General features: G+C 45.1%; 2 protein-coding genes across 2 annotated transcripts; one reads left to right on the forward strand and one right to left on the reverse strand.

The window, feature by feature from the left end:
* The first annotated feature begins 25 nt into the window (after positions 1-25).
* On the forward strand, positions 26-7761 carry cdyl (chromodomain protein, Y-like). Its single transcript, XM_033982405.2, has 9 exons — positions 26-247; positions 1180-1341; positions 2029-2226; positions 2959-3109; positions 5520-5731; positions 6141-6313; positions 6565-6775; positions 6890-7033; positions 7145-7761. The coding sequence occupies exons 1-9, from the start codon at positions 221-223 to the stop codon at positions 7298-7300; spliced, it is 1434 nt and encodes a 477-aa protein (XP_033838296.1). The 5' UTR covers positions 26-220; the 3' UTR covers positions 7301-7761.
* On the reverse strand, positions 7700-16232 carry dnajc1 (DnaJ (Hsp40) homolog, subfamily C, member 1). The gene is made up of 12 exons (XM_055228515.1): positions 16117-16232; positions 15516-15617; positions 15238-15284; positions 14743-14908; positions 14411-14496; positions 14218-14311; positions 10464-10548; positions 10238-10398; positions 9917-10036; positions 9547-9598; positions 8914-9266; positions 7700-8481 (listed from the first exon to the last, which is right to left on the reverse strand). The coding sequence occupies exons 1-12, from the start codon at positions 16132-16134 to the stop codon at positions 8410-8412; spliced, it is 1356 nt and encodes a 451-aa protein (XP_055084490.1). The 5' UTR covers positions 16135-16232; the 3' UTR covers positions 7700-8409.
* Between the last annotated feature and the right edge of the window lie 6 nt (positions 16233-16238).

A 16238-nucleotide genomic window follows, 5' to 3' on the forward strand; every position in this document is an offset into this window, starting at 1 on the left:
ACTTCCGGCGGCTTTTATTGCGCAGGGGCAGAGCGGATGTTGTGTGTGGAGCTAACAGGCTAACAACTAATAGGCTAACAGCTCGGACCCCGGAGAATCCGTGAAGCGACTCAAACTGTCTGAACTCTCCGAGTGCCGGGTCCAAGCGCGTTTGAACTTAATAGGGCCAACGTGCACGCGCCTCACGCCAAACCCCGCCGTGCACGCGCCCCCAGTCACCATGGAAACCGAGGAGGACCTGTACGAGGTGAGGCTAAAGGCTAATGCTAACGCTGCAGTTGACGATGTGGGCTGAGGTTCTGTTCGGGTCTATTCGGGTCAGACCCCTTAGACCCCGTGGACCCGGGGCCAGTTTGGACTCCGTTTGAGTCGAAACCGCAGTGTCCGAGCTGCGCAGGTTTAAGCTTAAACTCCCTCAGACTTTGTAACGCACTGTGTATTAGACAAAGAGACTCGAGGAAAGTTCAGTATGAAATATGAACTTGACGTGGATGAGACTGAAATAAAGCAGTAGAAACAGTTCATCTGTGACCGAGACGAGACAAGGGTCTAAACCGAGAATAAATCAGGACTAAGCCGAGAGTTAAACCAGGACTAAACCGAGAAAAAATCGAGACTAAACCAGGATTAAACCGAGAATAAACCACGGTAAACCAGGACTAAACTGAGACTAAACGAGGACTAAACTGAGACTAAACCAGGACTAAACTGAGACTAAACCAGGACCAAACAGAGGCTAAACCAGGACTAAACCGAAAATAAACTAGGACTAGAGCAAGAATAAACCGGGATGGGACCAGGGACTAGGACTAAACCGAGAATAAACCAGGACTAAATCAAGAATAAATCAAGACTAAACCGAAACTTAACCGAGCTTTATAAGACACATAGACTAGTATACACCCATGGACCACAATGGAACCTACCTGGGCCACTGAGGGATTACACAGATATAAAGCCACATGGAAATAGAACATAAAGTACAACATTTACACAGATAAAGGTCCACATGGGGGTGGAAAACAAAGTACAACATTTAATGTGGAACATCACATTCTACTAAAGAAAGAGTGTGTTTATTATTGTGGTATCGGAGTCGGGGAGTTGAGGATTAAGTCTATTCCTCAGCCTTGAAATAGAGTTTGGCACTGGTGTAAAGTTCCCCTTGTGTCTCTGCAGGTGGAGCGCATTGTGGACAGGCGGCGCACCTGTCAGGGGCAGGTGCAGTACCTGGTGAGGTGGAGAGGATATGGCTCTGACTGTGACACCTGGGAACCTGAGGAACATCTGGAGACCTGCTCACCACATGTCCAGGAGTTTAACCAGCTCCTGTTAAAAGAGGTGAGAGGTCAGAGAGCTGAGGGGTCAAAGGGGTGAAGTGTCAGAGAGGCAAGGCGTCGGAGAGGTGAGGCGAGGCGTCAGAGAGGTGAGGTGAGGCGAGGCGTCAGAGAGGTGAGGCGAGGCGTCAGAGAGGTGAGGTGAGGAGAGGCGTCAGAGAGGTGAGGCGAGGCGTCGGAGAGGCGAGGCGTCGGAGAGGCGAGGCGTCGGAGAGGCGAGGCGTCGGAGAGGCGAGGCGTCGGAGAGGCGTCGGAGAGGCGTCGGAGAGGCGTCGGAGAGGCGAGGCGTCAGAGAGGCGAGGCGTCAGAGAGGCGAGGCGTCAGAGAGGCGAGGCGTCAGAGAGGCGAGGCGTCAGAGAGGCGAGGCGTCAGAGAGGTGAGGCTGACACATGTAGGGGGCGATTCATAGAGAGATGGTGAGTCGTGTCTAATGGTCAGCGTTTTTAATGCACAGAGGCCAATACTCTGCCAGGAACAGACAGGTTTGGAGCAGGGACTGTGTTCATATTTTGTGTTAAATTAAAATGCATGAAAGATTGAAGTCTGTCCTGTTTATGTGAAATCAGCCTCAAGACTCGTTCAAATTCAACTTTAGACTAAAATCAAACTGGGATTGATATTTTTGTGCGAGTTTAAACAAAGAGGAGGAGCGTCTGGTGTATTTTTATGTGAAATGTCTGCTTTGTTCCAGCGTCACAGAGTGCTGCAGAGGTCCACCCACAGACTGTTAAGCCCTGCCTCCAGTCCCGCCCCCAGCCTCAGGGACCTGAACAGATCCGGGATCAAGATCCTGGTCCCAAAGAGCCCCATGGTCCAAGTTCAGGAGCAGGACCAGGACCAGTCCAGACCTCTGCCGGATTGCGTCCCGGCGAGCAGCCCCGCCCTTGAGGTCAGTCCCGAACGTGTCACGTGACACACGTTAACTTATAGTCATCACATGAGGCTTGAAGGTCATGTGACAGGTTCGGCTTGTTTGACTAAAACACAGTAACATCATCATATTATATTCATATATATTTAAGATTTGATTAAAATCTTGCCTCATTTTTTGTAGTTTCGTCATTTTGTTGTTTATATTGTTACTATGTTACAAGTTTATAATGTTACTTGGTTGGACACAGCAGATGTAACATATGCAGAGGTAATTCCATGACTGCTACCTAGCAACCATAATATAAACAACCATAATGTAAACAAGGATCAACACCGGTCTGAATGACACAATAGTTCTGATTCGACTCATAAAAGTGAAAGACGCCTCCTTATTCAGTTTAACGTGTCAGTCTGTTTGAAGTGTCAGTGTGTTCCTTGTGTGAACTGTGTTTGTGATGGAGTTCTGTGTTGATGACAGAGGCAGATTCTGTTAAACATCAGAGCTACTTCTGTGTTTTTGTTCTTTACAAGCTGACACTGAACTTAAGTGAAACTGAGAAATATTTAGCAGAGATGATCCACCAAACCGACGAGACAATCATATTAATCTGTCAAATGTACTCACACATTTTAAATCATTTTCTTGTTCTCATCATGTTCCTCTCTCATTCCCCTCATGTTTTCCCCATGTTCTCCCCTTGTGCTCCTCATGTTCTCATGTTCTCCCCATGTTCTTCATGTTCCTCAGACTCAGTGTGTCGGGACCAAAGCCACTCTGGGACCTGGAGAAGAACGAGCTCGCATGGGGACGAGACCCAGACCCAGTCCAAACCAGAGCCAGAACCAAAGCCAGGCCCGGATCCCTGTGAACCCTGGTCCCATGAGGCCTGTGGGCTCCGGTTAGTAGAGTTACATTGGCAGCAGGGGGCAGCACAGGGGGGGGGTAGGGAGGTGGGATCTGTAGAGTTAAGTGATGATGGCGCTTCCCGGTCACAGCTGATTTTTTAAAAATCAAATTAGAGACAGTTTTATTTCAAATGTGTTTAACCTCAAACTGTCAAATATGTAAATACTGTAGTAATAATCTATCATAGGATTACCAGTGTATACACTGCCTGACCCAAAAAAAAGTTGTCACCAAAATAAAAGGTCACACTCTCTAGTATTTCGTTGGACCGCCTTTAGATTTGTTTACAACACGCATTCGCTATGGCATTGTTTCGATAAGCTTCTGCAATGTCACAAGATTTATTTCCATCCACTGTTGCATTCATTTTTTTTACCAAGATCTTGCATTAATAATGGTAGAGTCTGACTGCTGTGCAAAGCCTTCTCCAGCACATTCCTCTCTCTATTGTGGCCAATCCATGTGTGAAAATGATGTCTCATCATCATCATCATTCTCCCTGAACCACTCTTTCACAATTTGAGCCCGTGAATCCTGGCATTGTTATCTTGGAATATGCCCATGCCATCAGGGAAGAAAAAAATCCACTGATGGAACAACCTGGTCATTCAGTATATTTAGGCAGTCAGCTGACATCATTCTTTGAGCACATACTGTTGCTGAACCTAAACCTGCACAACTGGAGGAGGCTTGTACCTATTTGCTTAGTTAAATTCAGTTGGCGGCTTTTTCTTTTTTTTTTTTTTGGCCAGGCAGTGTATCTCACTGCTGCTGACCGCTAACACTAGCTTAGCCCAGCCTAGCCTAGCTTCTTATGTCCGCCTCCCTTGTACACGTTCTGTCAGTTATAACCATAGATCCATTTTTATAACCTTGTTAGCTTTAAATGCCTCAGTCTCTATTTGTCAGATGTGTCACTGCTAAAAAAAAAAGAGTCACGGCAACGGTGTTAGTGTTTGTTTATTTCAGGGACAGTTCATCATTTCTGCGTAAATACCACAGGGCTGTTTTCACGTTTTTCACTACAGTCACGTGAATGTTGCAGGGCCTGTCCCAATGACCTGTTGGCTCTAAATATGTAAATGGAAAATGAGGCCTCATACAACCAAATACTATAAGAACATGTGAGTTATAAGGAACTTCAGTGCCGCCCAACTGGAAAACACAGTGTTAAATTTTATACTCGGGTTAATCTGAATTTAAAGGTCCTATATTACACAGAACTTACTCTTTTGAGGTTTAAGCCATGTTCTAATACTGTTTCCTCCTCAAAAACATACTTGGAGTTGTGTTTTATTTCATTCACATGTTTGAGTAACACTTTATCATTAGTTTGTTGTTAGGCGTGTTCTATCAAAATGACGACTGGATTCGATCAGTTCAAATCTCAAAAGTTTATTCCCCTGACAGTCACAATCTAATACAGGACCCGGGGTCAAATGATCTGTCCCTCGTATGTGCAGCAGGCGGTCTGTCTGCCTTTCCCTGGCCCCGTAACATAAAAATGCAACATGAAACATGAATATGCAAATATTATGTTGAGTAGGTTGTCGCCCAGGTTCCTCCCTCCGGCCTCGCTCATCTCTCCGGGCCGCACCAGTCTATTTTTCCGGCCTTGAGTCTCATCCGACCGCCTTGTCCCTGTAAAGGAGCGTCTACACAACCCCAACAGTTTCCCACAATTCATATCACACAATGTTGCCTTTAACATAGTTTCAGTATTAGTACAAGATGCTCGAACTCTAGTATAAACATCGTGCTTGTCAGACAACATGATTCACCTCCTACAATGTTGCCTTAACTCGGTAAGAGTTTCTGCAAAGCACCAACTGTCTTCCATAATTCACGTTTTACGATGTTACCTTTAACCTAGTTTCAGTGTTAGTACATGGTGTTCAAACTCTAGTATAAAGATGGTGATTACATGACAATATTCAAAACCTATATGATTTCAATATCAAAAGATATATATGTATATGTGATGCCCCTAAGAAACTTTATTCAATCAATATGCATTCCATATTTTTGATATATGTATTTGTAATGCAACTCAGAAGCTTTATTACTTGACATACCCTTCACTGTCTACATCTCCAAAGCTCAAAATGCTCTGTTCCACCTTGTGATGTCATGAAGTGGTAGTTTTCAAGTCAACAGTTCCATTTACCTTTAGTTTAGTAGAGATTGGCTATTCCGGGGCTGATATTATCCAAATGATTCTAGTGAAGGTGTATGGAGTTTAAAAACACAGTGGAGCACTTCCTGTATTACCACATGACATCATAAGGTAGAGTGGCGTGAGAGAGGAGCCTAAATATGCAGTTTTGTGTGTTAAACGTGTGATTGAAACAGATCAGTGTGTATGGCCCTCATGTTAAACATATGTATATGTAAATCTCCAGGTGCAGCGCTGATGGAGGGTGTGGCCAATGGCGGTGGCGTTACTGCGGCTAAACGGCGCCTGGACGAACGCTTCGACAAGCGTCTACGCTTCAGCGTGCGACAAACTGAGAGCGCATACCGATACCGCCACCTAGTGGTCAGGAAACAAGACAGCTTCACTCACATCATCCTGTCCACACGGAATTCCCAGAACAATGCCCTGAACCCTGAGGTAAGACCGGGACTGTAACAGGACAAAACCAGGTCTAAAGGAAGACTAAACCAGACCTGTCCTGTCCACGTGGAACTCCCAGAACAAAGCCCTGAAACCTGAGTAAAGACCAGGTCTGATCGATCACACTGCACAAGGTTCAAGTGGCCGTGGTAACCACCTCGCATTTTAATGAAGCTCCATGTACATGACCACTGTAATTGTACTATTCAGCTATGAACCAATCCATGTTTCTATGGATCTAAACTGCAGAGACGCTGGGTTTAACAGGGCAGAGAGGAAAAGATGGTTCCGCCCCTTTAAAAACTAGCTGTGTCAGTGCTAGCGCTAAACACTAGCGTACGTGTTACTGGAGAAGCAGCAGATGCTCATCGGGAAGGTGACTGACAGGTGTTTGTTTGATTGACAGGTGATGCGGGAGCTGCAGGGCGTCATGGCGATGGCGGCCTGTGACGACTCGAAACTGCTGCTGCTGTCATCTGTGGGTCCAGTGTTCTGCTCTGGACTCGACTTCCTCTGGTTCATCCCCAAACTGACCGAGGACCGGAGGAGAGAGAGTACCCGCATGGCAGAGACTCTGAGGTACTCCCCATAACACACACACACGGACCCTAACACAGAGAGACGCAAAGTGACTGAGGACCAGAGGAGACTACCCGCATGCCACTCACACAGAGACATACTCAACACACACGCAGAGTCACAGACCCAAACACATAGGACCCAAACTGAGCAAGCACTGGAGCAGAGAGAACGTCCGCATGGCAGAGACTCTGAGGTACTCAGGTCTGGACTCTAGACTCTGGTCTGACCCCGGTCTCTGTCTTTTGTAGGACTTTCGTGAACTCCTTGGTGCAGTTCCCGAAGCCGCTGGTTGCCGCGGTGAACGGTCCGGCCGTGGGTCTGGGGGCAGCCATATTGGCGCTGTGTGACGTTGTCTGGGCCAATGAGAAGGCCTGGATCCAAACACCCTATGCCCAGTACGGCCACACACCCGACGGGTGCAGCTCCTATACCCTGCCCCTCATCATGGGCCCTGCCGCTGTGAGTACTGGACCATGTCTAAACCAGAATTATAACAGGTCTAAACCAGGTCTAAAAAATCTTCAAAGTTTCAAACCCAGCTCTGACCTCTCATGCTGTTCCCTCCCTCTCCAGGCGGGGGAGCTGCTGCTGGGGGGGCGGAGACTGACAGCATTGGAGGCGTGTTCTAAAGGCCTCGTGTCTCAGGTGCTCTGGCCCCACACCTTCAACCAGGAAGTGCAGCAGCGAATCAGAGAGCTGCTCTCAGCTGACGCCCAGGTTAGTCAGATGCCCTCCAAATTATGAAAGATTGGAGACAAGCTCTCTACAGTGAAGAGAGATCTTGTTACAGGGAGTAACTGGTCTGAACACAGTCTCTTGTCTGTGCAGGTCCTGAAGGAGTCTAAGTCCTTGATACGGTCCTGGTCCCGGTCTGGACTAGAACAGACCAATGAGAGGGAGTGTGAGGCCCTGAAGAGGATCTGGGCCTCGACAGAGTGGACTGAGGCCATCCTGGAGTACCTGCAAAAACCCCAGGAGTTTTAACCCAATGGAAGTACCCCCATGATGAGTACCCACAGGGACCACAGGAGTATCCACAGAGACTACATGAAAACCCATGCGGAGTATCTGCAAAAAATCCATGAATTTTATCCCCATGGGGAGTACCAACAGGAATACCTAGAGTGACTTCAGGAGTACTAACCCAAGAGGAATACCCACAGAGACCACATAAATGCTGACCCCATGGGAGTGCATAAACGTACCGATAGACTACAGGAATAGTGACTCGAGTAGAGTGCCCACAGACTGGACTGTTCCCATTGGCTGGAGTGCCCTCTGGAGGGTCATCTGACTCATATTTAATAAATATTTGATTTATTTTCAGATTCAAATTTTTGTGATTTATTTTAAAATAGAAAGACTAGGTCAGTAAACCGATTATAATTATTCTGCTGAGTCACTACTCAGAAGCCGTTTATTTATGATAAACAATGTAAAAGTTCATTCTCGTCCTGTTCTTCTCTCATCCTCGTCTCGGTCTTGTGTCATCCTGGTCTTGTATCATCTCATTCTCGTCCTGTTCTCATCTTGTCCTAGTCTCGGTCTTGTGTTGTCCTGTTCTTGTATCGTCTCGTTCTGTTCTCACCTTGTCCTCTTCTTGTCCTCATTCTCATTTTTTTGTCCTCATCTCTTCTCATCCTTCTCTCATCCCGTTCTTGTCTGCTTCCTGTCCAGTTCTCATTCTAGTCCTCGTCTACTCCTGTTCTCGTTCTTGTCTCGTCTTGTCCTGTTCTCATCCTTATCTCGTCGCGTCCTCGTTTTCATCCTGTTCTCGTGACAGTTTGAGCCATGAAAAAAACGGGAGTCTCAAAAAAAAAAAAAAGTTTAATGAAATACTCGCCTCATAAATACTTTAAATACTTGATACTTCAGGGTAAGGCACAGATGAGTCCAATATGACAGAAAATATAAAAATACACTGGAGCATCACTGCTCCTGAGGCAGAGTCCAGGCCGGGTTTGGTCCTGGTCCAGACCGGATGGAGTCAGAGTTCAAACCGGTTTCTGGTCCAGACCGGGTCTGGACTTTGGCCGTAACAGACTTTGGTGGAAAATGAGAAATCTCAGTCCAGTGAAGCCAGAGGTTGAAGGTCACGAGGTCTTGGCTTGTTTCCGTTTCTGAACCAACTCGGCCAAAGTTTTGTACCGAGACATGCACTCATCCTGAAGGAGACAAGGAGGGAGGAGACAAGGAAGAAGGTTATTAATTGATGTAAATCTTCTTAACAACTTTTTAACAACTCGTCTAGATGAGGATCTGTACTTCAAAATTTTCACATCAAGTACCACTAGATCTAAACCAGGTATGTAACAGGACGATTCCAGGTCTAATCTAGGACCAAACCAGATCAAAAGGGACTAATCGAGGTCTATAACAGAATTAAAATAAGGTCTTAAAGTGGATAAAATTAACTATAAAAGTGGATCAAATTAATTATAAATGAGCAAACCCTGTAATTTATTTGATATAGAAGTGGGACATACAGCAGAACAGAGGAAGAGTAAATGAGGCTGGAACATTAGCTGTGTGCTTCAGAGGCAGAGTAAATGAGGCTGAGTCTCAGATGAAGGAGCTGGACCACAGTGCGATGGTACCTTGGTCTTCCCAGGGACCACAGCGGCGATCCGGGTCCACCTCTCGGCGGTTCCTCGGGGAAACTGCTGCAGCGCCAATTCCAGAAGGCGCTGTTGATTCTGAGTCCAGGGGGTGGGTCCTGACGGGGCGAGGCCTGAGGGGACAAGGTCAGGCGCTGGCTCCTCCTCTTCCTGTTCTTCGGGGTCAAAGTCGGCCTGACGACGACCTCTGGCCTTGGACTGGTTCCGCTTCCTCATGAGAAACTCCTTCCCCTCCTTGTCACAGGCCATCCCCTCTCGTTGTGTGATTTCATCATCTGCAGGAAGTGAGGTTACAGGGGGCGGGGCCTTCAGCTCCGACAGTTTCACCAGACCTGGACCAGAACCAGAGTCAGACTAAACTGGGACTAAACCAAGGACCAAACCAGGTCTAAACTGTGGGCTAAACCAAGGACTAAACCAAGGACTAAACCGTGGGCTAAACCGTGGACTAAACCAAGGACTAAACCAAGGACTAAACCAAGGACTAAACCAAGGACTAAACCAAGGACTAAACCAAGGACTAAACCAAGGACTAAACCAGATCTAAACTGGAACTAAATCAGGGCTAAACTGGGGACTAAACCAGGACTAAAGCACAAAGGGCGAAGTTACCTGAGGGGGTATGGCTCACGTGTTCCTTCACCTGCTTCACTTTGGTGGTAACCTGGGGGTGAGAGGTCACAGGTCATGTGGTCTGGGCGGAAATATTTCCTTTATGTGAAAACAACAGGTACAAAAATCTATTCATCCCTCTGTCCATCAAACTTAAGAACATGACTGACCAAGCCTGAGTATTTCCCATCTGTGTGAATGACCCTGACCCAAGGGTGACCCTAACCCTCTGAGTGAGGGTTATGTGCAACTGACTCCTGGGTGACCCCTAGGTGACACCTGGGTTAGGATTGTGTGTGAGTTTCTTCTGGGGTTACAGTTACAGAATAAAAAAACCCCAAAGATTCACGGTTCAATCTCAGAGTCTGACCTGGGCCACAGTGCGGTTCAGCTCATGAGCGATCCTCTCCCACCGACCAGGAGTACCTCCAGGGAATTTAACCATCAACCTGCTCAGCAAACTCAGCTCCTCCTCCGACCAATCAGAGACCTGCAACACACACACCCACCAATCAGAGCAGGGCCAGAGGAGCAGAGGAGCAAAGCCAGAGGAGCAAAGCCAGAGGAGCAAAGCCAGAGGAGCAAAGCCAGAGGAGCAAAGCCAGAGGAGCAAAGCCAGAGGAGCAAAGCCAGAGGAGCAAAGCCAGAGGAGCAAAGCCAGAGGAGCAGAGAGGAGCAGGCAGGAGCAGACCTTCTTGGGTTTCTTCTCCTGGAGCCAGTCGTCCATCTGGTCCTCGATCTCCTCGATGGAGGTCATGGGGTCGTATCCATGGAGATTGCTGTCGTTCTCAAGGGCAGGATCATAAACTGGAAACTCCACTTTAGGCTTCTTCACTTTCACCTTCCTCTCTCCTGGAACAAGATCTGGTTTAGTCCTGTTTTAGTCCTGGTTCAGTCCCGGTTCAGTCTGGTCTTACTGGTCTGAGGTTCTTGTTCTTTTTCTTGTTCTTCCCTGAGTCTTTTCTTCATCAGCTGCTGCTCCTCATAAAAACATTTCAACTCCTGAAGGAGACGAAGATCATAATGTTTAATCTGCACATCACAACATTCATCCATCAAAGCCTTAAAAGCAAACAGATTGACAACATGTCAGTAGCAATTGACAACCTTTTCGAATGTATCACTGTTGAAATTGAAATGTGCAAAACTAAGAATTTACGGGTGAGTTGCATTTATAGGGCTCCTGATTCAAATATAGACCTTTTTACTGAAACAGTCAAAGTTATTTTCAAATCCTTATGAGAAAGATCTAATTCTCTGTGGGGATTTCAACATTGATGTGTTTAAAGCGAACTCTGAGCCGAATTGAACATTTTGTTAATACAATGTATAGTATGATGCTGCACCCGAAAATAACCAGACCAACGAGAGTGACTGTACACAGTGCTACATTAATTGATAATTTTTTCACAAATATCATCAATGACAAAATGACTAGTGGAATATTAATCAATGATATTACTGACCACCTACCGATTTTTATGCTTTTTGAGGTTAACATCAAAAAAACATTCCAGTATGATACAAACACAGGTAATTATAGAAGGAAAGTGTCAAGTGAATCCATAAATGCTCTCAAGCAAAGTCTTAAGTCTCAAAAATGGGGAAAAACTCTAAACGCAAGTGACGTAGACACTGCATATAATAATTTTATAATTGATTTTAAATCATGTCTTGACCTCCATTGTCCTATGTTAAAAACAAAGCATATCAAACAAAAACAATGTAACCCATGGATGACGAGTGGCCTGGTTAACGCCTGTAAAAAGAAAAATATGCTATATAAAAAATTCATTAAGACTAAAACCAAGGAATCTGAAATTAGATACAAAAAGTATAAAAATAAATTAACAGATATAATGAGGAAATGTAAGAAAAACTACTATAGGACTTTGCTTGACAGCAACAAAAACAATATTAAAGGCTTCTGGAAAGTATTAAATGAGATCATTGGCGCAAGGCCAAAAAACAATTGCATTGCTGAATATTATAAACACAATGATAAGACAATCGTAAACATGCAAGAAGTGGCTGAAGGATTCAATAAGTAGTTTGTCGAGATTGGACCAGAACTTGCCAAATCAATTCAACCGTCTAGCAATACCCAGGGTGGACAAGCTGCTTTCTGCAGAAATCTAAACTCGAGTTCCTTTTTCCTCAGCCCTGTCGATGAGCTGGAGATCCTGCAGGTTGTGGGTCAGTTCAAGGGCAAAAAATCACAGGATTGTGATGGCTTGGATATGAGCTTAATTAAACAAGTCATACATGAAATTGTTAAACCATTAAAACACATTTGTAACTTGTCTTTTGTAAACGCTAGATTCCCATCAAAAATGAAAATTGCAAAAGTACTGCCAATATTTAAAAATGGTGACAAACATTCTTTTGTTAATTACAGACCTATCTCTCTGCTACCTCAGCTATCAAAAATTCTTGAAAAACTTTTCAGTGATAGACTTAACAACTATATCAATAAAAACAATCTTCTACACGAAAGCCAATACGGCTTTAGAGAAAACCATTCCACTTCACTTGCAATGATCGACTTGGTTGAGGAGGTGAGCAATTGTATAGAAAAAAATAAATATGCTCTTGCAATTTTTATTGACCTAAAAAAGGCATTTGATACGATTGATCACTCGATCTTAATCCATAAATTAGAAAAAAAATGGAATTCGTGGCAACCCACTGCTTTGGCTCATATCTTATCTATCAAACAGAATGCAGTTCGTCCAGATGGGCGAGTATTCTTCCACTCTGAGGCACATCACTTGCGGTGTGCCTCAGGGTTCTATACTTGGCCCAATTCTCTTCCTACTATATATCAATGACCTGTGTTCGATCTCCAAAAAGCTTAAATTGGTGCTCTTTGCCGATGACACTACAATTCTGTGCTCTGGGAAAAACCTGCAACAGTTGATGGAAGAGGTCTCCAGGGAAATGAATAAACTAAAAGAATGGTTTGACTGTAATAAATTGTCGCTAAATCTGAAAAAAACTAAATTCATGGTACTAGGTAACAAAAAAATTGACACTGAACTCAAGGTGACTATAAATAATGAAATCATTGAATGTGTGAGTGAACATAATTTCCTTGGAGTTATTCTTGACCATAAACTTTGCTGGAAGCCTCAATTAACTGCAGTAAAAAACAAGATAGCCAAATCCATCGCAATTATGAGGAAATCTAAATGTTTGCTGGATGAAAGAGCACTTTATACTGTATATTGTACATTAATATTGCCTTATCTTAACTACTGTATAGAGGTGTGGGGAAATACTTATAAAACAAATATTAATATTGATTGACAGATTGACAGACAGATGAGACAGATGAGAGAGCGCCTCTGGTGGCGCTCTCTCATCTGGTTCATCTTTATCCAGCCTGTTCCACTTAAACATATTTTAAATGAAACCAAGGTATTTTAACATGTGTTGAGGTGGGGGGTGGGAGTGTGTGTTGGGGTGGGGGGTGGTTTGGTTATGTTTATTGATGTGTTGGGGTTGGGTTGTTGGGCTATCGGGTGGTTGGGTGGGTTTGGTGGGTGGGATTGATTTTAATGCTTTGTAAAGCACTTTGTGTTACTTTTTTTGTATGAAAAGTGCTCTATAAATAAAGTTTGATTTGATTTGATACAAACCCTCTGTTTCTTAAGTCAAAAATAATTAAATTTGAAGATCTAATCAAATTCAAAACTCTACAAATTGTATATAAAGCACAGTACAATCTGCTCCCAAATAATATCCAAGACATGTTTCAAATTAGAGATAATAAATACAATCTGAGGGGACAAATGAATCTTAAGAAACAGTGTGTTCGTACTACCCTAAAAAGTATGTTCATTACCCGACGTGGAGTTGACCTTTGGAATGAATTGGAAGAAAATTTAAAATGTAGTATCTCTCTAGTAAACTTCAAACGACTATACAGATTAAATATATTTAAAAACTATGCTACTAAAGAAGGATCATAGTAAAACTATGAATACTCATCAATGTGTTAACAATTCTCTGTCATTCATTATCTACTGCCTCAATGTACTTTGTATGAACTGCAATTTAGTGAGTCTTCTACATACACATTATGCGCACACATTACATGCATGCACATGCACACCCAGTGTGTATTTGCTACTGCGATGAAATCTTAATGGTGTGACTTAGTTAAATATGGGGGGTAAGCGCTCACAAGTATTTTACTTCTGCTTACTCCTTTTGAGCATTGTACAAAATTTGGGATTTGGGTGTACACTGTTTTTTTTTTTTTTTATTATGTCTGCTCAAATAAACAATATTCATTCATTCATTCATCCAAAACGACTTAATACAAACATCATTACAACAACATGCCGCATGCTGTCAGCGCCCCCTATGGATAGCTGCACATGACACTAGCGAGCAGCCCATTTGTAACAAAATTACTACGCAATGCTGCCAAATCCTACAAGTATCACTGATTAAGAAAATAAACCTGGATAAGGAAGTGCACACGTCACAGTGGCCGCAGGAGGTGAAACCTGTGGTAGTAACTCAGGGAGGAAATAGGCTTCAGCTCTAAACCGCTTCTAATGAACTGAACTCTGACCCTCAGTCTTACCTGTACAGTCTAGGGAAGGTTCCTCAGGGAGATGTACCTTTATGGTCTGGGGGAGGGTCCTCAGGGAGACGTACCTGTACAGTCTGGGGGAGGTTCCTCAGGGAGACGTAGAGCCACATGGAGAGTTTCAGAGGGAGGAGGTCCTGCCAGTGGGGGCGCTCCTGAGCCCTGCACACACACCCACACACACGATAACCACTCTGCCACAGGAGTCTAACCTAGAACATCCTCACTGAAGAGACAGGATAACCACTCTGCCGCTCATACCTGTCACACCTGTCGTCCCTGTCGTTCTCGGCTCTGGAGGTTGTCTTTTTCTTCTTTTCTCTTTTCTTGCGACTCAACAAATCATCCTGAGGACAGGAAAAGTGAATAGGATCTAAGGAGCTAAAAGGGAAGAGCTAGGAGGTAGGAGCTAGGAGTTGGGGGCGTGGAGTTAGTAGGGAGGGAGGGAGATGGACCACAGCACGGCATAGTGTGAGTGTGTTTGTTTGCATATGTGTTAGCGTATTTGTTTGTGTGCGTGTTAGTGTGTGTTAGTGTGTTTGCTTGCATGCGTATTTGCATTTAGGTTTGCGTGTGTGTTAGCATGATTATACCAGTATCTTCTCCAGGTAGATGGACCACAGCACAGTGTAGTGTCCCACAGTGAAGATGATGAAGAGGAGCAGACACAGCTCAGTGTTACTCATCTTCCTCACTCTGCGATAATAGAACACAGGCTGCCTCCAGTCTGGGAGACCATGCTCCAGTATCTCATCGTACCTGAGGAGGATAGGAGGAGACATGTGAGAGGAGGAGGAGGAGAGGAGAGCAAGAGACATGTAAAAGGAGAAGAAAGGCAGAGGAGGAGGCATGTGAGAGGAAGAAAGGAGAAGAGAGGAGGAGGTGGAGAGAGGACGAGATATGTGGGAGACGGAGAAGAGAGGAGGAGACATGTGAGAAAGGGAGAAAAGAGGAGAAATGTGAGAGGAGGAGAGGAAGAAGAGAGAAGGAGGAGATTTAAGAGGAGGAAGAGAGGAGAAGGAGGAGACATGTGAGAGGAAGAGAGGCGGACAGGAGACATGTGAAGACAACTGCTGCAGTATTTTTACCGTTTGCGTCGCTCTTCGTCCTTCAGAACCTCGTACACGGCCACGAGCTGAAACACACACAGCCGCCTCCTCCTCATCATCATGTCTGTGTACCTGTCCTGTGCACCTTTCCTGTGCACCTGTCCTCTGCACCAAGTCTCACCTGTGTAAACATGCCCTCTGCTTCTGTAGGTATGGATGTTCTGTTGGGTCTGTGGGGTACTCTCTGAGGTACTCTCACCTGTCTAAGCCTGTCCTCTGCTTCTGTAGGTGTAGAATACTCTCTGGGGTGCTCTCACCTGTCTGAACCTGTCCTCTGCGTCAGGCTCCTTGTTCTTGTCGGGGTGCAGCACCAGAGACAATCTCCTATACGCCTTTTTTATGTCGCCCGCTGCCGCATCCTGAAACAGAGTAATCAGTACTTTAAGTATTTATTAACAAGTAGTACTACACACAAGTACAACACACATACTACTTACACACACGCACTACAGACACATACTACAGGGTTAGGTTAGACTTAACACAGGTAAGACATGACCGGAGTTAAACCTGACCCAGGTTAGCCTTGATACCGGGTTAGACCTGATCCCGGGTTAAACCCGACCCTGGTCAGGTCTCAGGCCTTGGGTTTGGCCAAAGTCTGGTCAGAAAAGTATATTTCTAAAGTGACATCGTGGCGCTTCACACAAACAGCCGTTAGCCTTTAGCATGTTAGCATCGGCTATAAAGGAAACAGTGTAATGTGACTGAACCCAGGACTACAGTCCGGTCGAGAGTCTGGCTTAAACCTGGCCCAGACCACGAACAGAGGCGGCTAGAAGCTCTGTAGGGTCAGTCTGGTCTAAACCCGGTCTAAACCCGGTCTAAACCTGGACCAAACCTGGACTAAAGACAGACCTGGCCTACGGACAACATCTGGTAGAAGCTCTGGGGAACCTCCTCCACCAGGTCCAGCAGCTCCAGGTCCGGGTCCCAGGCTCCGGAGGCTTCGCGGAGCAGCGAGAGCAGGAGGAGCAGTA

This window comes from Periophthalmus magnuspinnatus, chromosome 17, assembly GCF_009829125.3.
Source record: "Periophthalmus magnuspinnatus isolate fPerMag1 chromosome 17, fPerMag1.2.pri, whole genome shotgun sequence".
NCBI classification, from domain to species: Eukaryota; Metazoa; Chordata; class Actinopteri; order Gobiiformes; family Gobiidae; genus Periophthalmus; species Periophthalmus magnuspinnatus.

What these genes read in the sequence shown, in the direction of transcription:
- cdyl (XM_033982405.2), top strand. Translation starts at nt 221, where the DNA reads ATGGAAACCGAGGAGGACCTGTACGAG. An exon ending in CGAGCAGCCCCGCCCTTGAG is followed by an intron (nt 2,227 to 2,958) that starts GTCAGTCCCGAA and finishes CATGTTCCTCAG; the next exon opens with ACTCAGTGTGTCGGGACCAA. An exon ending in CGCATGGCAGAGACTCTGAG is followed by an intron (nt 6,314 to 6,564) that starts GTACTCCCCATA and finishes TGTCTTTTGTAG; the next exon opens with GACTTTCGTGAACTCCTTGG.
- dnajc1 (XM_055228515.1), bottom strand. An exon ending in AGGGACGACAGGTGTGACAG is followed by an intron (nt 14,312 to 14,410) that starts GTATGAGCGGCA and finishes GTGTGTGTGCAG; the next exon opens with GGCTCAGGAGCGCCCCCACT. An exon ending in CGTGAGCCATACCCCCTCAG is followed by an intron (nt 9,267 to 9,546) that starts GTAACTTCGCCC and finishes GTTCTGGTCCAG; the next exon opens with GTCTGGTGAAACTGTCGGAG.